Here is a 20,641-nt window from a genome sequence, read left to right on the forward strand (position 1 = left end):
TTCAATGGTTTACTTCGTGAGCACGGTTCGGTTATATTGTTTGTCCTCGATATCCAAAGCTTACATCCGTGACCGACTCACCTATACAGTTTCCACAAGTGATAGGTCGAGCCTTTCCCGGCTATTTCGGTTGGGATGAGCAATACGCTCTCCTTCCCGTACTCTGGCCACGAGTGCATTCAACAAGGTACTGATAGCATAAGGCTAGCGTCCTCTGCAGGAGATTCGGGATTTGGCACTTTTGTGGCTTCCATTGTACGTCAACCTGAGTATAGCAGGCGGATGTCCATCCGCCAGCATGGCTGCAATACGAAAAGTTCTTGCAATCCGGCTGAACGAGCTATGGATTCAGCAACTGCGAATTCATCGACCTTGACTCGGCTCGGCAGGCATAATCCACACGTCACCAAAATGCCATGACATGGCAAGCTGAAGGAGCAAGAGTATTTATTCTAGCATGATTGGCAGACTGTAACAGTTTGGAGTATTGGTTACTGCGTGTACAGCGGCATAACCTATTGGTGAGGGCTATTCAAGGGGCCGAGTTAACACAAGAAGAGTCATGTCAGCCGTATCTGTCTGGCACGTACTGATACATGTTCTCATAGCAAGATTGCTTCAAGAGGCGTAGAATACAGCACCACATTTTGATATTACTCTACACTAGTCATCCGAGTGTATCTCGTTTAGGGATAATTGCTAGCCAGACTTACCGTTCATGTGATTCTTCCCGCTTTGGCCTTCAGCGCAAGGCAGCCTAGGCATACATGGCCACCTTACATACGCCTACCTCCTTGCTCATTTACTCGACACTCTGTGAGTCCATGGTGGTTATGGTAGAAGTCTGATTACTGCGGCCAAACTTAATTCAGGAGGAAATTATATCAATCCTCGGCGGGGATATTATCCTCGCTGGCTGCAAAGTCAGGCCTGAACGTTGCGGGGCATTTCTTCAGACGGGTGTCCCGCAGAATGCTGATTTGCAGCATGTGTACCCTGCAGCAAGTATCGTCTTTGCAGCAGCGGAGACATCGACTCATGGATGAAGTCAGGTATACCGATTGACTCACACAAGCCCGACCCCTTCTCGAAATCAAGTCAGCTCGTCTACATCACACTCAACTTAATTTACCTCCAAGTCTGTTCAGGCCCCAATGGCAAAGGCGTGGTCCGGTGGTCTGATGAATGCCCCCTCCACTAGCAAACTGCGGGGAACAGAATTTTTACAGAGGAGTTGATAGATTTTGGCGCGCCCTGTCACGGCATAGGGCATAGGGTAGGCTCAGTTGGAGCCCGGTGCGGACTGGAGCCCATTTTTGCGGGGCTTGGCAACGGAGAGGGCGGAATTGCTAAATGCTGGAGATCGGCATGGAAGGGATTGGACATGATGGCTGGCCGCTTGGTGCTTGGTGGCAGACGCGGCGACTCACCCACCCTCAGCGACACTGTAGCAACCACAGAACAACACAACCAAGACGCTGTCTTACGACGACAATTTAGGCAATTGTATATCGACGACAGTAACGTCTGCCTGCTCGACGACTTATTCATCGCGAATTTCAACTCTCCACTCCACCGCCCTTACGTTAACGTCCGCTCCGTCGAATGCTTCAATGATCCAGGCTGGCTCTTGCCGTCTCCTTTCGGATTCACTCCATCAGTCTCAACTTCGCCCTACTCGGGTATATTCAAAGTCAGGACAATCAGCATAACAGTATTCGGCCGTCGCATATTCCAAATCTTATTTGCCACTCAAAGGACGACGCACGGCCTACGACAAATAACATTGGTTTCTGTCCTCACCAATTCCCGCGACATTAGGACCACATTGAAATTCGCCTTGTTTATCCCAGTTGACTACGACTACCACCGCCACCATGGCCACGGAAGCATCAGAAGGCTCGGCTGCCTCGCAGTCGCCTGCGTCTACCTCAGCAAGGACCGTCACCGGCAAGAACAACAAGAAGCGAGCCTCACCCTCCAACAACTCAGAGCAACCGCAAAAGGCCACCAAGCGACGCGCTGCTCGTGCCTGTGTGGCCTGCCGTGCACGAAAAGTCCGGTGCGACGTGATCGAGGGAACTCCTTGCGGAAACTGTCGTTGGGACAAAGTCGAGGTATGAGAACGACGATTCCCATCCATTGAAGCCATTGACCCACTTCAAATCTCCTAGCAGTGACTGAAGTTTGAGCAGTGTGTTGTCCAAGAGAGCCGCCGGCGAAGGTGAGTGGAATTGCAAACTCCTGGTCATTGTGTATCATCGGATCCATCCCGGGTCTCGTAGCCGACTTCCTTCCGATAGCGTCAGGCAATACGACATCAGGGTTGAATCTGCATTGGATTGTTAACGCGTACTGCAGGAAGTATCTTCTTACCGCCAGCTTCGGGGACCAGCTCCTCCCCACCAAAGCCCAGCTGCGCTGCCAGACTGCGTTCTGCAACCCCATCATGAACACAGCCGACCTTCGACGTCCCAGCAACGGCTCTGCAATTTCTACGAACAGCATCGACAGTCCGGGCAGTTTTCTGAGCAACTCCGGACTCGGCAACCTGTCCCTCACGTGAATTGTAAGTTTACTGAGCGCCTTCAAGCTCAACCCTGATTTTTGGTCGCATGTACACCTTTGAAGCCTCTAATTGGCTTGTGTCGATAGTTTTGGAGAATGCCCTGTTTTCCCGCATTTTCAGCCACTCATGGTCCGCTTTTCCTCCGACGATCTGACCTCCACAGTCGATCGCATGAATTTTGATACGTCTGGCCCAAGACTCCCTATTTGACCTTGTGATGCTAGACCAACCCTCTGGCTATCGCCACGACGTTGCTCTGCACAATAAGCTGCATTCCTCTGATAGCAATGCCCAGCGCTCACTCTGGTCCAATCTCATGACCAGCCCTTCGGTCCTCGATAATCTCCGCATCTCCCAGTCTCTCAGCTCGCTTAGGGAGCAAGGATCCACCTCCGCCGAGCTTCCTGCTTTCCTGCGCCCTCTCCCTACCAAGGATGCAGCAGAGGATGTCAACTACCTGCAAATCAAGGGCGCCTTGTCTATACCTATTCTCCCGCTTCAGAATGCCCTACTGCAGGCTTACATCGAATATGTCCACCCGTATATGCCGCTTATGGACCTGAACAACTTTCTCAGCATCATTAACACTCGCGATGGCCAGAATGGACAGACAAGCCTTTTTCTCTACCAAGCCGTTATGTTTGCGGCGTCTGCTTTTATCGAGATTGCTCATTAGTCCTACGGTACCTCTCGATAGATAATGGTACTTTTGATGCGTTAGGCTATCGAAAGCCATTCCCAGCCGCTGGATGAATTGCAATATGGGCAGCGGGCATGTCCCGTTTACCGTCGCTGATGTGGTTGTTATTTGATCAAAGCATAACGCCCGGTACAGGGTTTTTGCCGGCCCCACCAGGGAGCTGCCCTCGAGTGTTGAGAATAAAGAAACTTGGCCGCCCCCGCAACATCAAAAAGAAAACAGACCCCGTCGCTCAGCAACCTCCTTTGTTTCTCTTTTAAAGGGCTTGTGTGTGTCTCTTGCCACGGGTCAAAATGATAATAAGTGATATCCCAAAGCCTGATGGGCCTGATGACAACATCGGTGAGTAGTATGCGCCTCAAAAGAGATGTGTAGTGTTTACTTCCCTAGCTGACCTATATCAGGCTGGCGGGTCCTGTATATCTCGTGGGCGCTATATGGCATTGCCTTCATCGTCGTTTGTCTGAGGGTTTTTGCTCAGGCAAAGGTCACCCGCCGATTACAGCGGGGTGACGCTCTAATGATATTTGCGTTGGTGCGTCCAAGGTGAAGCCGCTTTTGTCGCCGGGATATCTAATAGCCGAAGCTGTCCGGCGTGCTCTCCTGCGTATTCCTCACGATAGCTTACGGTCGGGGCTTTGGGAGACACTTCTTCTATCTTACGCCCTCTGAGAGGTTTGATGCGACGAGAATGGAGTATATCCACCAGCCGTTTGGTGAGAACGCCACTGTCTCTTTGCTGCTAGCCTGTTGGTTGAACGGTCGCTCATGAATTCTGATAAATAGGTATTCCGAGTTCGACCTTTGGCAGAGTTTCATTCATGGTTTTGCTATACAAGCTTTCCATTACCGCTCAGCGCCGGCAATGGTTTCTCATATTCATGATGATACAGACGACATCTATCAACATTGTCACATGTGTGACTATCTTCACTCAATGTAGAAATGTCAACACAATTTGGGATCCCGCCGGTGTGCCTGGGAAGTGCTGGAGCCCTTCGGCTCAAGAGGTGAATCATCCATCCAGATGTGATCTCTTCATGTCAGAACAAGCTGACCACTGTATAGTACATTGGATATTTTCAAGGATGTATGCATACCTCCCCTGCAGTTCAAAGCTTGCACTACTAGAAGAATGGAACCTGTAACTCCGCGACAGATCTTATCTTGACCTTCCTCCCTGCTTACATGTTTTGGGGTCTTCACAAGCAGTTGAGCACCAAGGTCGGGTTGGTCGCGCTGATGGGCTTGAGCATTTTGTGAGCGATTCTGATGCCATATGAGCACATATGAACTTTGCGACAGAATTGCAACTAACTCAGACTTTAGCGCATTCGTAGCTTCGGTCATCAAAACTATTCTCCTCCAGTCTCTGGGATATAGGTCAGATTTTACCAGTAAGCCCAATCAATCTCATCTGCAGGAGAATAACTTTTAATGGCACATCGTCTAGGGAACGTCGCTGTCTTGTTTATTTGGCTACAGTTAGTCACGTCCATTGCTCTAACTTAAGTCTTCGATGCACTGACGTCGATGCGCAGCGTGGAAAACACTCTGGTCATCACGGCGGCTTCAATTCCAATGACCCGACCGCTGTTCCAAAACTCGAATGAAACGAAATCGTCGACGTATGAGATTGATGGATACCGCAACAACCGAGTGAACTCGAATACGTTTAGAAGAATCATGATAAATGCAATAGACACAACGAGCGAGGAGAATATTATGCCGAGAGAGGAACAAGATATCACAATCCGGACGGATATCGTTGTTGAATACGAGGAAGGGGAGACCGGAAAGGTTCCGAGTGACCAGACGGGGCCCAATATCTGGGTCTGATTTTGCAGGTTTACTATGTGACGGTTGGGTCTCCCGGCCGGATAAATCTGGCCGTGCTACGGTGCAGAGGGTTGTTTGTAATTTAATGAATTGTACACTTTTCGTCTATGCGCCTACCCCCCTTTCTCCGGAGATTACTAGGAAGATAGGTATTTGTCTTTCTAAAACCCGAGGAATACTAATAGATAGAATGACCCCAGCTTGGGAAAGTCTTGGGGTCAGGGTTAGCCTTAGGTATAGGCTTAAAATAGGATAAAACATAGGCTAAAAGGTAGACTAAGAGTAAATTAAAAATAAATAGCCTAGGAAATTTAAAATTATAATTATACATAAGCTTATATTTATATCTTAATTGTTAGTCTTAGGCTAGTTCATATTTAAAGTATAATAATAAGTAGGGTTAGGGTAAACTTTTATATTACCTAATTAGCTTAAAAGGCTAATTAAATAAATTATATATATAAAGTTTTAAGAAAATATAATTTAACTAATAATTAACCTTAAGCTAACTTTAAATATAAGTTTCTTAAGAATAACCTTAAGCTTTAACCTTAAATAAATAATAAGAACTAATATTATTAGTAGAAATAATACAAAGTAAAATAAAATAAAATTAAAGTTTAAACCTATTTTTTTAAGTTTATAAATTAATCTTAAAAGGTATATTTAAATATCTCTAAACTTTAATATAATTTAAATATTTATCACTCCTAAAATAGCAAAGCTTTATTAAGTTAATATTCTTAAAATTAGTATACTTAAACTATCTATTATACTTATAATAGTTATATCCTTATATCCCTGTATATGTATTAACACAGTAAGGCAGACTAATATACGCCTGGCAATTCCGCGACGTTGTCCCCAGACGCAAGAATATAAAATAGGATAAGACTCCGTTCCTCCATTCTATTTGTCTTTAAATAATCTCTTATCCTCTTTTACACTGCAACCTTCCGAAACGATCTTTATAATCTTAAATCTTTCCAAAGATTCCTGCTCCTCCTCGTAAATCTGCCCAAGAATGGGAAAATGTTAAAAGCTGACCACCAAGGAGTATTCACTCCTAGCAATCTGTCCAGCATAATCGACACGGGGAACGTCTTGCGAGCATTTCTTCCAATCAACAATGACGAGGAGCGAAGCCAAGTAACAGACTATCACAGATTTGCCACAGTGGTAGACGCCTGAGTCGTTTGCACGTGCCCCAATCTCATAAATGTCACATTCTCAAGTAATCATACATACTGTGTAGCAGGACTAGCAGACATCCAGTAGAAGCCATCAGGTTTTCTCATTGAGAATCTGAAGGAGGGAACAAGAATTTCATTTTTACAATCAGAACGGAAAACTGAACTCGGTGGGTTTTATGTAATTGTCAATGAGCCAATGCTTGAAGCTGTGGGGGACCTGGATGACACCGGCGTGTGGGAGTCTATCAGAGTATCAGACCCAAGCTCAAATACCACCGTGCTCTTGCAGGCTACCCTGTACATGCCCTCGTTTCAGGCACAAGGAATGGAAAACAATGCGACGAGGACCACACCAAGACTCGCAGAGCCTTCGTTAGTTTGGGACCCCCCGACGGCTAAGTGTAATACAAAGACTGTTCTGCAACAGCTGGCGCTACGACATCAGAAATACCTATCGCACAACGCAGAACCTTCCACTTTGCACCCCCTGTACGGCGTAAGCAATCCAATTTTCTAGTCACTGGAGACAGCATGGAGACTAACGATAGTATCTACAGTGCCCGACTGGGACCCGTTATACGCTGGTATGGTGAACAGCGCCGAATTCTCGATTTTCAGCGACATGGTCATGTGCACGAAAAGTCCAGCCATGGCCTTGTAGGCCTACTTTATAAGGTTATGTTCTATATGCTATTATGATCGAATTACCATGTTCGACATGGCCGGATTATCAATGCAAGTTTCTTTGGTCCAAGTCACTCGACAACTGGGTCGGAGCGCCTTTATCAGCGTGTTTGTCGTGGTTGTGACTCATCTCATTCTTGTCCTCTTAGCTTAGTCATAAATGATGCCCCGACGCTCTGGACTCCCCGGCCGTTTTCAAATCCTATGGGCCTCCATCTCGCTCACTGCTCCATGGGTCCGTTACAGAAGACTGGACCAGGGAGGCGGACGCGGTGGACGATAAGACAGTTGAGTTTTGGTTGAATGATCGGGGATTTCACAATGTTTTGTTGGGCATTGAGTATGTTCAGTGTCGGGTGTATCTTGTCAATAAGCAAAAGGTCTCATAGCTGTATATTGTTCCACTTAGAGGCTACTTAGAATAAAATTATGAATATCAAAAAATACAATTTCTCTAACCTGAACATACCGTGGGCGGAAGGAAAGAGCTGTGGAAATTATTGAAACTGCCATTGGGGACTGAAAGGTTGACCCTACAAAAGGCTCAGGAATGAAAACACAAGTGAACAAGCGTTCTTTTAACTCGATTTTCAAATTAAAGTTCACTGTGCTACTTTCCTCGCAATGCAATGATCTGCAGAGAATATCACACGTATTGAATAATCACTTGAATCCGGCCAAGAAGTCGAGTTTTAAAAGAAGACTAACACTAGTATTGGAATTGTTGCTCTAGCATCGTCGTGGACCATTCAGAGCTGGTTAGAAAAGCCATGCTGAAGCCTAATAACTTATATGTCTGTGTAACCAAATTACCGAGAAGGATACGATTTTGTTTCTCATGAGCACCTGTACCTTCTCACGGATGGCCAATACACTTTCTTGACAATTCCTTTCTGTGGCTCGGCGATCCCACCACACGGCCCTAGCTAGTAATATGGGTCCGTCAGACGGCGCCGGAGCCACGCAGGGCCTTTCGTAATGTGAGTGAGTGCTCCGAAGGCGTTCGGAGGAGGATTGTTTCCGGTTTGCTCATCCATCTGCCATCTGCAGATCAATATGGATACCATGCAGATCAAGAACGAGCTTGTTGGAGAGCTGAAATATAGGTGCAGAATGAAAGCGAATGACGATGCAAGAAGAACGCCACAGCTGCATCAGTGGGACAAAGGTGCTGATGCCCTAAACAACACCAATGACAGTTTGACACGGATTGGACTTAGTAAGTGCGAGAGAGATAAGATTTCGACCGCTTTGACTAGTTTACTGCAAACAACATGTAGAAGTGATCAACACAAGCTCCCGACACTGCTGCCCAAGCTACAGTGGATGAAAATTGCTGGGTGGCGTTATGAGGCGCATTCAAGATTCACTTGTCCATGGCTGCCTTACCCCGCCTTATTACGTAGTAAGGGCCTGCTGGGACAGGGGACAAATATGAAAAGGGACTCAGACAACAAGAGAATCAATCATAGAGGAACGAACTTTCACTTTCTCAACCCCTCTCCCTGACTGCGGACCTTACAGCTATCGACCAGCTACTTTATTTGTTTCAGACTATCACTCCATAAATCAATCGATATGGGTGGCCTAGAGAGACTTAAGAAATATCTCAACGCGAAAGAAAGGAAAGAAGTAAAAGAAGAGCCCAAAACGGCTTCATCACCAGTCGATAATCCGCGCCCATCCAAGCTTCCCGACAAAATTACAGATCCCCAACCACCTCCTGTCGATAGCCAACCACCTCTTGCCGGCAATGAATCAAAAAAAGAAAGCAAGCAGAACAAGCTCCAAGAGCAATTATGGAATGAGGCCTATGATAAGCTCCGAGAGAGTGAAAATAAGTACATCGCCCAATATGAAGAGATTCTCGTGTCCGAGCTCAAGAAAGACAACCCCGATACCGATTCAGTCTCACTTGGGAGCTCCCATGAGGAGCGGTGGCGTCACATGCAACGTCTCGTCCAGATCGGCCTGTCCAAGACTGAAAAGGAAGCCAAGATCTACGAGAAGGTGAACGATGGACTGGAACTCTTTGGCACAGTGAGAGCTCTAGTTGAACCAGCCGTATCAGCCGTTCCGCAAGCTGCAATCCCGTGGGTAGGAGTTTGTTTCATCCTTGAAGTCATTTCAAACCCCGCGAAGCAGCCAGGCATCCATCGCGAGGGGCTCCAGCACGTTCTTTCTCGTGTCAATTGGTACTGGAACCTCGCAGAACTTCTCCTTGAAGACAATTTGGAGTCAAAGGAAGACGTTGAAGAGACCGCATTGACAAAACTACGACTTGAGCTCCAGCCACTTGTACTTGACTTGTACCAGAAGTTTCTTTGTTACCTGATAGAGAGTGTGTGCTACTTTCAAAAGAACCGGGCCACTGCATTCCTGAAGAGTGTGGTCAATATAGACTACTGGAATGGCAAGCTCAAGGAAATTGAGGCCTCAGAAAAAGAATTTGATAAGCATTCTCAGCAGTACAATACGACAGAATCCCGCGACAGGCTCAAGACTCTGATTATTGGTGTTAAAAGCATTGAGAAGGCTATCGATCGCCAGACCGAGCAGCAAAAGAAGCTCAATGAGGACGAAAGCAATAGACTGTGTCTTCGGGCTCTCTATATAACTAATCCACTCTATGATAAGGAGCGGATTGAAGAAGAGAAGGGTGGGCTTTTGTCTCATTGCTATTCCTGGATTTTCCTCACTGAGGGTTTCCAGACTTGGCAACAAGACCCTGATTACAAACTGCTTTGGATAAAAGGGGACCCTGGGAAAGGCAAGACAATGCTCCTTTGTGGCATCATTGATCGCCTTGATGAGACGACACCGAGCTTAATTTCATGCTTCTTCTGCCAAGCCACGAGGGATCATCAGAACAATGCTACAGCTGTTCTTCGGGGGATAATCTGGAGTCTTGCCCATCAACATCCTGCTCTAGTCTCCCATGTGCGCAGTGAATTTGACAGCGCAGGGGAGCAGGCGTTCAACGGACCAAACAATTGGGAAATTCTGTCATCCATCTTAAGGAGAATGATATCAGACAGCAGCAATCGGGCCCCTGAGGGTACCACAATCATAATCGACGCCCTTGACGAATGCACCAAAGACAACAAAAAACTCCTTGATCTGATTATGGACTTTTGCGGTAATGAGAATTCTCAAGTAAGGTGGATTGTGTCGAGTCGTAACTGGGTGGAATTTCAAGACGCCTTTATGAAGAAAACATTGACCTCACAACGAGTCATTGTGTCTCTCGAAGATAACGAGGAAGTCAAGGCATCGATTAAAAATGCTGTTGATGCATTTATCCAGTTCAAGGTGGGAGAACTCGAGAGAATTAAGGAGACTAAACTCGACGCCGAGGTTCATAATATCTTCGCCGAAAAGTCCGGCAGCACCTTTCTCTGGGTGGCTTTAGCCTGTCAGAAATTGCTGGATAACGACATCGATGATTGGCAAATCCTCGATACACTGAAAGGATTTCCATCTGGCCTGAAAGACCTTTATAGGCGCATAATGCAGGAGGTCAAAGATTCCCGCCATGCATCGCAATGCAGGGACATCTTAGCAGTTGCCACCCTTGTGCACCGTCCTATATCATTGGGAGAACTGTCGTCTAGTGCCCAGTCCCTCTCCCAGCATTCGAATAGACTTGATGCCCTGAAGAAACAAGTCTTGCGTTGCAAAGGGTTTCTAGTTGTCACAGGAAACTTAGTCTCGTTTATGCATCAATCCGCGAAGGACTTCTTGTTGGAAGACCAGTTTGCAAAGGAGTTTATCTGGGAAGCTGAGAAGGAGGACCAGTTATCAGAAAACATTCTGCGTTGTCATCACACTATCGTAATTTCAATGTTGGAGACGATGAAGAAGACGCTCAAGTACGACATTTATGACCTTAAGAAACCGGGTGCAGATGTACTGGATATTGGCCGGAAGGATGCCTTGGATCCCCTGTCCCCGGTCAAGTATGCCTGTTGCTACTGGGCCGATCACATCTCGATATTCGACGACAAAGTTGCGTGTGCCACCCTCGAATTCCTCAAAATATCGGTGCTCTACTGGCTAGAGGCCTGTTCGCTCCTTGGAAAGGTGCCTATCGCAATGCTGGAAATTCAAAAGCTGCAGAATCTAGTGGTATGTCCCTGTTCCATATGTCATGCGTGCCTGTTCTAACGAAGTCCCAGCTTGGTACAGAATACCTCGAATTGATTAGTGTCCTGCGAGACGTCAATCGGTTCGCCCTGTATTTCAAAAGTGCAATCGAACAGTTTCCCTTACAAACCTATGCATCCGGGCTTTTCTTCAGTCCTAGAACTTCATTGGCAAGACAGACGTTCAAACAACATACTCTCGAGACGTCATGGCTTAATCTACCTATTTCGGAAGACTGGGATCCTTGTGTACAGACGCTCGAAGGCCATACATCTACAGTATCCAATATGGCCTTCTCTGGTAACGGCCAATGGTTAGCATCGACCTCTCATGATTACACAATCAGGATCTGGGACGTGGCGACGGGTGTTTGTCTACAGACTATAAACAGCCCTTATGTAGAGGTGCATGCAGTTGCATTTTCCAGTGACAGTTCCTGCCTTGCGTCAGCATCTGAAAACTGCACAATCGCATTTTGGGATACCAAGCCAAAGGAATTCATAAAGAGTCAAAGAGTCGATACTCGAGGAACTGTTATTATTGGTCTTCTTTTCTCCCCGGATGGCGAATGGCTCGCCTCTTGGTCGTGTGAGCCGAAGGTTCAGATTCGGAATGCGAAAACGGGTGATTGCATTTACAGTATTACAGTTCAGCAACGACTTCCGATCGGACCTGAAATTCGGTTTTCCTTTTCATCTGACAGCCAGCGTATCTTGCTTGGCTCAGAACAACCTGGCGTCCGGGATATAGTTGGCTGCGAATGGACCAACTACCCTGAGATCCATCCGGAACGACTTTTAACATCAGCTTTCTCTTCAGAGGGAACATGGGTGGGACACGCCTTTGGCGAGCACGGTCATTCGATTTGGAAATTCACCGAGGTAGACTCCAATCGAGTGGTAGAATTACTGAGAGAAGACGGGTACGCGCTCCCGCCCTCAGGCCAATATCCAGCTGGGAGACCATTGCCAACACCGCAGAGGCCCTCAGCCATTTCAAATGACGGTAAACAGGTTGCAACGTGCACTGAATACCCATTCCGGCTCGCCATAATTGATGCCACTACCGGAGCCGTTGCATATGCAAACCCCCGAACTGGAACAGGGGCTGGAAGCGGTCTTCCCATGGCAATGGCCTGGTCAGCCGACAGACAGTGGCTCGCTGTAGGGGGAGTTGGAGCTAATGGCCAGATTGGAATATGGGATCCGAAGGCAATCAAAGATGGCAGCGAGACGAATGAAACTCGCAAACGTATACAAGCTATGGCAATTTCTACAGATGGTCAGAGGTTTGCCTCAGGTTCTGAAGACGGCATTATCGAGATCATGGATATGACACATCCAGGCAGCAGTTTGCTTACACTTGAGGGACACGATTCTCCTGTCTTTGCGATAATCTTTTCCCCATCAGGAAATATGCTTGCAACTCAGTGCGCGTTCCTTGTCAAGATTTGGAACATCGAAGCGTCAGGGGTGTGTGTGCATACATTTGAGGCAGGTCAAGTAGACCTTCGACTCGCTACGATATGTCATTGGTCCATGGCATTTTCAACAGATGACTCACATTTCGCATTTAGTCAAGGAGAGCATATCATTGAAGTTCATAACCTGGCAGATCAGAGCATATATGAACTTGAATCGGAAGATGTTTCGTGTCTAGTATTCTCGCCTGATCGGCTCTCTCTAGCAGCTGGAGATATGCATGGTAATATTAAAGTCTGGGACTTACGAACCAAAGACGCCCAGAAGCGCATATTCGAATCTGATGGCTGGTCACTTGCCATTGCCTATTCATCTGATGGAAAATTACTTGCACACGCAACCTCGACAGGGGAGATTTCCATTTGGCAAATCGCAGCAGAAAGCTGCCTTCTGAAAGTCAAGACTGAGTGGCAGATTGAACAATTATCGTTCAGCCCTGACAATAGATCACTCATGACTGATCATGGCCGTTTGATACCAGACTGCTGGCCTTCCAATATTGAAAGTCAAAATGATGGCATCCAGAACAATGACGATCAAAATGAACCCTCAAATGTACCGTTTGCCATTCAAGGCTATGGAATCGGTTTTCATGGAACTTGGCTGACGAAGGATGGTGAGAGAATTGTTTGGTTGCCACCTGAGCACAGGCCGAGCTCCAATGCCCTTGTCACGGAATCGGTTGTTGTAATTCGCAACAGCTCTGATCAGTTGATAATGTTTGGTTTTGACGATTGATAAAGTTAGGTATCGCCTGTATGTCTGTTTGCGTAGGCATAGCTAGTCATGGCAATTAATCACGCACCAATTGAATAAATCTACTATATCTTGAGTACCTGAGCGTTGAAGGCTATGTAATAAAGTAGTATCCCTGTGTCTGATATTGTATTAGGCGTTCTAATTCCTATGCTTAAATAGCTTTCTGTAAGGAGTTTACTTCTAACATATATCTCTCACATTGCTTCTGCTCGTTTCTTTAAGACACAAACCAGACCGTGCTGCTGTACGAACCAACGATTTATTATCACCCACTCAACCTTGGGATCCGCGAGCTCCATGATATACCATCTTAATGACTGCGGCACTACCTTGTGCATGTCCATAAGACAGATATTCTTACTTATATAAGTCTGTGACCCCAGTCGTATAGTTTAAAATTAACTTTAGTAGAATTGATTTTATTAACCTATTTTAACCCTGGTAGGGTTAATTATTGCCGGGGTGTAGAGTTGACTTAATATTATTTTATATGCTGGAATACTAGTGCTAATTAGAACAGGGTTGTCTAGTATGTGATATATCGTATCTTAACTGCGTGGTACATATAGGTCTAAATCTAATAGAGAATATAGAATATAAAACTATATTAATAAAAACAAGGACCTAAATCTATTACGTATAATAGACATAAGGTATTATTATTAAAAGTTAAAAAGAATAATACTTAAGATAATATATTAATCTAACTTATAATTATAAAAATAATCTATATAATAAGCAAGCGGGACAAATAAACAAGCAGGACACTGCATTGTATAGCTAAGAATAACCTACCTTATAGTAAGTTAAATGTTAAATAAAATAGCTAAAAAAAATATAGAAAAAATACTTTTTATAATGGTATAGTTAGCTTTATTAAGTAATATTTTTTAAAGATTTTTAACTATTTTATTTTACATAGAAAACCTTAAAATATCATGCATTTTATAGTATAAATAGACTTTAGAGTTATATAGCTATAAATAATTCTTTTTAAAGTTTAAGAAAAATAATATAATTTAATTTAAGACTTATATATATGCTATTAAAATTATAGTTATTAAAGGCTTAATTTAAGCTTTTTATTAGCTTTTAAGAACTTAATCTTAAAGTGTATAGGGTACTGTCCTGCTTGCTTGTTTGTCCCGCTTGCTTAGTATATATATTATATTATGTTTTAATTTTGAGTTATAAAAACTAAGTATTATTTACTATTAATTAATTTGAAGTTTAATTAATTAATAGTAATTAATAATTATTAAATTATTATCCTTAAGTTAAATTATAAATTAATATTTAATTAATAACAAGTAGGAAACTAAAAAATAAGTATATTATAATTTAAGTAATCTAATAAAAGAGGATTATAACTAAAAGAGATACTCTTAATATAATTAGTAGAATTTATAAAGACTATATATTATAGTATTAGGCATTATAACAGGGATCCATCGGTTTGAGACTATACTCTATAAGTACCTTCAAATTAGAACTTGGCAAAATTAGCTTATTAATTACTTAATTATAAAGCCGGAATACTGTGCTATAGAGGCTATTGTAGTCGGCGCGACTAGCAGAGCTAAGCTAGAGAGCGGGTTGTTACCCTTAAATACATTTGTGACAGCCGAGAATAGTGTCATCGGGTTGGAAAAGTTCGTGAACCTTGCCCCAGCCGCCTTGTAGCTGGACAACTAACAGATTTGTCCTCCTTATTGCTTCAACATCTGCTGGTATAAGTGCTTCTGGCTTTGAGATAGTGTCATCTAGTCGCATTCTTTTATCGAAAAACGAACTGGGTGATAATGGGCTGCTATGCTGATAAGCTAAATGTGTGCGGTTTAGTAGGCCAGACGCAGCTAGAATATGCGCGGGGGGCACTGTCCTTCTCCCTTGCTTGCAGACAAATTGCGTGACAGCAGAGGCTAGCACGGCCCCTTTTGTGGTATCAGATCGAGAGACCTGCGGGTATTTTTCACTTTCGTTTTTTCGGTTGTCAGCTCCTGACTTCAATATGTCTGGGGGTAACGCAGAAGTGCGACTTGACACAAAGTGAGTCACCATATAAATCCATTTATCATCCCAGCTCGCAATCCTCGTCCAAGTCTCATATGCTCGATAAGGCTTGATTTCCCTGCGGAATGAACAAGCCACAGCGCCGACAATTAGGTTGCATCGCTGGCCATTAAGGCCCTTTAGGAATAGTGGCCCGAAGAGAATACCGGAAAGATACGCTCGGGATACGTCGAGATCGGTGAAGTAGGTAGAATTCGATTTATGGAGGTTAAAGTCACACTCCATTGGTGGTGATCGACTTGCAGATACTGCTGGAAGGAAAATGTGACTGGGTTGAAATAAAGGCTTTGCCTTGCGATGTACAAGCATCCCAGCTGCGAGAGCGCGGAAAAAACGGAACTACCAAGCTTCAGGTCAATTGGTTGAGATCAGTAAAGCCAAGTTCCACACTTACATGCCAGATCAAGGGCATATTCTTTAGGCCGAATATGAAAAGTAAACCTATTACCCATATCCATGCCTCCATGTTTTAGGTTTGGTGTTAACGCAGGTTTGAAGTTGGTCGAGGATTATGTTCGTGCATGAGACTTCACGAAAAAAATAATTAGAGTAGGTGCCAAGAGGTTCAAGACGTCAGCGATACAGTAAATAAAACAGATATTTTTCTAATTTAAAGCGATGTTCGAGAAATTCTCAACCCGCCCCGCTGTAGACGCCTCGACCTCGGCAGAGGATAACAGCGGTTCTTAGTCGTATCACGCTCGAGAATCGCCGAGGCCAACGCCTGCGATACCCCACATCCAAGGCCATTCGTGCACGGGCACCCGAGGAGAAAGGTGAACAAGACGGAGCGTCGCCTTGAATCCATTTTCCATAACACGTTAACTATAGGTAGACAAGGGATCCTCGCATAAGGCAGACATTGAAAAAAGCTGAGCCTCGGTGTTGCTTACCTCTGTGGACAAATTGAAAGATGGAAGAGAGCGGCAAAGATAAAACTATGTAGATGACTCATGCCGAAGAGGTCGATTCATCAGAATCGGACAGCGGGAATCACATGGCAATTGTCATTACTATTATGTGTCCAGATATTCCTGCAATATGCATGGTTGAAGCAAGTAGTCAAGCAAGCTAGTCAGTGATAGCAAAGCGTGCTAATCGAGAGCGAACCCATAAGTCAAGTCATTACATGAAAGTCTCTTGGACAATTCAGACCCATTCCTGGCTTATCTTGGACCGGTACCTGTTCATACAGGACCACAAGAATGCCGTTGGACTTTGATCAGGATGTTTTTCGACCTATTTTTCGATGAGTATGAAAGAGATTAAATGACTTAATTCCTTTATGAGCTGCTTCCCAAGGATCATTTCGATGCTGGAGACATCGTTTTGTATCTCTTGAAAGCCTCTTGCAAGCGCTCCAAAGAATACGAATGATTGAGATTAGTTTGTCGCCATAACCACGAATGAACAACAAAGTGATTAACGAAGCCAAAATCGAGACGATGGTCAGCAAACAATGCACACTAGCCATAGAAAAGTAAAGTCGTCAAAGCCTGCGGCCAATCTTTAAGGGAAGAAGCAAAAGTTGGTCCAAGATTCAAGCGAGCATCCAAAGGCAAGGAATATGCCACCCGAACGATGTACTGAACTACCATGCATAGAAATAACAGCATCAGGCAAAGCTTAATAGTATCTGAAATTTAAGAGAATGCGACAAACAAAGCAAAGCAACTCTAACCTGCTCTCCCTTGCAGTCTTTCCAACCTTACAACATGCTCTTGGAAACTTCTTCATCGCCTGCCTCACTGCTAGATCTGATAAGATCTCCTCAGCACCACCCAGTATTGCATCGGACTTAAAGGTTCGCTGAAACTTCTCAACACACCTTCCCATACCAGTTGTATCAAAGCGCTGCCGCCAAGAATATTCACGGCTTCATCGGCGACTTCGTGAGCTACTCTATTGGTGAAAGGCTTGAGTAATGCTAAGTGGCCGCCAAGATGGGTTGCTTGTTCAATGTATGACATTTTGAGCATCTGCTCGGTGATCTGCTCTAACCATGCCTGCGCTGGCTCAACGCTCGCAATCATCTTGGCGAGCTTGGACTGACTGGCGGGCTGGTCAACCAACCTGCGCTTGAAAACTATTCGCTGGTCGCACCATTTGAGACACCCCTCGACAATACCTCGGGTGCCTCGGATGGATCCGCAAATCATGGCGAAACGTTCATTTATGAAGGTGCTCATAATGACGGTGAATCCCTGATGCTCCTCGCCAAACAGATGATCAACAGGAACCATAACCTTGTCAAATTGCACGTAAGCAGTACCCGCTGTAGCGGAGTAGGATGTTTTGATAGTCTTCGTTGTAACGCCTTCACTCCTTGGGATAAGAAGAACAGAGAATCCTCTGCTTGTCTTGCACCCAGTGATGAAATAATCGGAAATTGACCATTCGTGATCCATTTCTTGACTCCGGATACGACGTAATGTTTGCCATCTGGAGTTTTCGCTGCAGTCGTCAGAATTCCGGTACCGTCACTGCCGGCGAAGGTCTCGCTAATTGCAAGACATAAATCTTCTTCCTCCCCGCTAGAGCTTCGTTGATAACACTCGTTCTGAGATCTCCATGAGGAAGCCGGCGTACCACCGCGGTAAGGCCAATGACAAGACCACCCAGCATTCCATCTGCGAAGCCTCATGCACCGATCCTAGCAAGTCCTTGTGACACGACCAGCTCGTGGAAAGAGTCAAAGTCCTTGCCCTGAATAACACTACCTAGGAGGGTACGTTCATGGAGATGTTCCCCTAGGCCTAGACGCATGGCATGGATGCTATCTTTTGCCATCCTTTCAACAAGCTTTTGCCTGATATATGCGTCATTCCTCTCTTTTTATTGAGCTTCAGGTATTACGTATATCTCGACGAATTTTCTTGTGGCTTGTTGTAGGCGGTGATGGCTTTCTGTGTAGTCGGGGCTGCTGAACTCCGGACGAAGCCACGGAGATTCGGCATACGGAACGGGATTAAGGTCTCCAGGTTTAGGTTCAAAACTTCTGGTGTTGCTTATCAGGAGTGCCTATGCAAAGGTCTGCATATTTTTGGAGAGCTTTATGGCGATGAAGATTGTAGAAAGCCGCTGTCACGTCTGGCCAGCTACCTGCTCGAGGACCACGTTACCACCAGGGTGAGCCTCGGCAAAGCCAGTGAGATCATAGACCTAAATGTTACATACCGTCAGTAGTTGCTTCTCTGTAAATAAGAATTGCATAAATACCTCGTGATCTACGATGTACCAAAGATCATCTGGCTTGATGTGATGAGAAACTTCTTCTCGCGTAATGCCTGTTGTCGACAACATGTAAAGTTGGCTAACAATGGGTTCCTCAACTAAACGTTGGACTTCAGGGTCGAAGAAAAAGGCTCTTGAGATGGAGAGATTAAACTATATAAGTGCAGCGTTTCCTATTATTTACTCCAAATTGCCTGCCAGGGGGCAGTAGATGATTCGAATGTTTCATGGCGTTTGGTCATGTCCGATTCCCGAGGATAAATTGGTTCATGTTTTGCCAAGGCTGTTTAGCGAGTTGTAAATTAACTGCTACTTCCGAGCATCGAACTCTGGGCCTCGATACATGTCACATACTCTCAAGCCTGGCCTATCGGTGCTTCACTATAGTAGATTACCTTGTTGTCTTTCTTATGAGGCATAATTGATCGCCTGAACGCTCACGAAATACCTAGATGGTCAATGAGCACCCTCATACTTCACCCTCGATAATCATGAGTTAGTGGAGCTTACCTAACCAACTTTTCAAAGTTATAAGAAAAACTCTCAGATGGAGCTTAGCCTCAATGGTCATTCCCCTAGATACGATAATGCTTAATCATAAGGAAACTCTAGCTAAGTCATATACTCGTGTTCAAGGATACAACTTTTGTCTTGACTACCGTTCCTAGTAATGACGTACTGTGATATCAGAACTTAATAGAAAAATTCTTGAGAATAACTAATACATCAGGTCCTTGACATATCCTCCGTCTATAAATTGGATCTTGACTTTGTGCTATCAACGCGAAACACCTCCTCGTCCTCTTCCGGCACTGTTAATACTGGAAGTGTAGCTGGGAGCATCCGTCGCGGATTTGCCCCAGGCACCACGCTGTATTTGGAGAAATCAGTTACTCCTTTCTTACGGAGGAAATCTTCGTCAAGCTCAAGACATCCGCTGATCTGTTCTGGGGGCGTCCTTAGCATCTCTAGGATGGCATCCGAGAAGATTGTCTGGCAGTTCGTTAGCTCCTTGCGGTGGCTTAATTGAGCAACAGTGTGGACGAACCGGCGTTCTCAATTCAGACAGCAGCGCTGGGTCAGGCGTTGCTGCTGATTGAATACCCTGTTGACGTCAGTACCAGTGACAAGTTATTATGAATTTAAACACAACGTACCACAGCAGGCCAGATGCTGGTGATGGCCATTTCTGTCTTACCTTCTCTTCTCCAGTCCATGGCCAATCCTTTTGTAAGCACAGACATTGCAACCTTTCCCATTGCATACGCTGTCTTTCCTCTGAAGAAGCGAGAGTAGATGGGGGGGCTGACTACTATGATCCGGCCCTTCCAGCCGTTACGCTCGAAATACGGAAACGTAGCCTGGACGGTAGCGTATAGGCCTTCCATGTTCACACTGGAAAGGAGCTGGAAGCGCTTTAGGGGCGTTTTTTCAACCGAGGACCACCAAATGGCACCTGAGTTATAAATCAACACATCCAGTGATGCGTACATTTTCACCGTGGACTCAATCATGTTCTTGATGCTTTCGGGACTTCTCGTATCAACCTGGATCGCCGTTGCTTCTCCGCCAGCTTCACGGATTTCGTGAGCTACAGTGGTAATAGTTGACTGTTTAGAATTTGGGTCGGGGGGGAAAGGAGACGTCTTTGTCGCATCGCTAACGGATTTAGCTGCCACAACGACTGCGAACAAGTTAGTTCCAGAGCCACTAAGCTAGACAAGCTGCGTGTTGTACCTTTGAACCCATTTTTAGCCAGGTCAATAGCTACTTGACGGCCAATGCCGCGAGATGCGCCAACGACCAGGGCGACAGGTTGCGATAGCTGAGACATTTCAGAACGTCGGTAGTGGTCCTTGGTTCGCAAGATGTTTATTCAGTTGGTTGTACGAGGCAGTATTTTGAAGAAGAACTTCTGTTCCTTTCTTTTTAGGTCAGGCTTGTTGCGATGATAAGCATTCCA

General features: G+C 45.2%; 7 protein-coding genes across 7 annotated transcripts; 4 read left to right on the top strand and 3 right to left on the bottom strand.

Annotated features, from left to right (window-relative positions):
- Positions 1-1,877: 1,877 nt before the first annotated feature.
- FOBCDRAFT_279736 (uncharacterized protein) lies at positions 1,878-2,566 on the top strand (the record flags this gene model as incomplete). The annotated part of the gene is made up of 3 exons (XM_059611568.1): positions 1,878-2,117; positions 2,196-2,224; positions 2,362-2,566. 3 exons carry the CDS (start codon positions 1,878-1,880, stop codon positions 2,564-2,566), a joined length of 474 nt encoding a protein of 157 aa, XP_059467879.1.
- Positions 2,567-2,786: 220 nt separating this feature from the next.
- FOBCDRAFT_298931 (uncharacterized protein) lies at positions 2,787-3,245 on the top strand (the record flags this gene model as incomplete). The annotated part of the gene is made up of 1 exon (XM_059611944.1): positions 2,787-3,245. The coding sequence occupies one exon, from the start codon at positions 2,787-2,789 to the stop codon at positions 3,243-3,245; it is 459 nt and encodes a 152-aa protein (XP_059467880.1).
- Positions 3,246-3,562: 317 nt separating this feature from the next.
- FOBCDRAFT_279738 (uncharacterized protein) lies at positions 3,563-5,108 on the top strand (the record flags this gene model as incomplete). Its single annotated transcript, XM_054706966.1, has 9 exons — positions 3,563-3,611; positions 3,674-3,804; positions 3,856-3,985; positions 4,056-4,279; positions 4,338-4,359; positions 4,429-4,528; positions 4,599-4,666; positions 4,723-4,753; positions 4,811-5,108. 9 exons carry the CDS (start codon positions 3,563-3,565, stop codon positions 5,106-5,108), a joined length of 1,053 nt encoding a protein of 350 aa, XP_054562941.1.
- A 3,455-nt stretch (positions 5,109-8,563) lies between these two features.
- Positions 8,564-13,350, top strand: FOBCDRAFT_143441 (uncharacterized protein; the record flags this gene model as incomplete). Its single annotated transcript, XM_054706968.1, has 2 exons — positions 8,564-11,113; positions 11,164-13,350. The coding sequence occupies 2 exons, from the start codon at positions 8,564-8,566 to the stop codon at positions 13,348-13,350; spliced, it is 4,737 nt and encodes a 1,578-aa protein (XP_054562943.1).
- A 1,626-nt stretch (positions 13,351-14,976) lies between these two features.
- On the bottom strand, positions 14,977-15,910 carry FOBCDRAFT_206840 (uncharacterized protein; the record flags this gene model as incomplete). Its single annotated transcript, XM_059609183.1, has 2 exons — positions 14,977-15,783; positions 15,839-15,910. 2 exons carry the CDS (start codon positions 15,908-15,910, stop codon positions 14,977-14,979), a joined length of 879 nt encoding a protein of 292 aa, XP_059467881.1.
- Positions 15,911-16,910: 1,000 nt separating this feature from the next.
- FOBCDRAFT_243903 (acyl-CoA dehydrogenase-like protein) lies at positions 16,911-18,747 on the bottom strand (the record flags this gene model as incomplete). The annotated part of the gene is made up of 9 exons (XM_059610561.1): positions 16,911-17,030; positions 17,152-17,298; positions 17,334-17,794; positions 17,839-17,964; positions 18,000-18,074; positions 18,165-18,273; positions 18,313-18,465; positions 18,547-18,606; positions 18,664-18,747. 9 exons carry the CDS (start codon positions 18,745-18,747, stop codon positions 16,911-16,913), a joined length of 1,335 nt encoding a protein of 444 aa, XP_059465909.1.
- Positions 18,748-19,428: 681 nt separating this feature from the next.
- On the bottom strand, positions 19,429-20,512 carry FOBCDRAFT_144381 (short chain dehydrogenase; the record flags this gene model as incomplete). Its single annotated transcript, XM_054706970.1, has 4 exons — positions 19,429-19,671; positions 19,727-19,783; positions 19,836-20,362; positions 20,416-20,512. The coding sequence occupies 4 exons, from the start codon at positions 20,510-20,512 to the stop codon at positions 19,429-19,431; spliced, it is 924 nt and encodes a 307-aa protein (XP_054562945.1).
- Positions 20,513-20,641: the final 129 nt, after the last annotated feature.

Source organism: Fusarium oxysporum, chromosome IX (genome assembly GCF_013085055.1).
Source record: "Fusarium oxysporum Fo47 chromosome IX, complete sequence".
NCBI classification, from domain to species: Eukaryota; Fungi; Ascomycota; class Sordariomycetes; order Hypocreales; family Nectriaceae; genus Fusarium; species Fusarium oxysporum.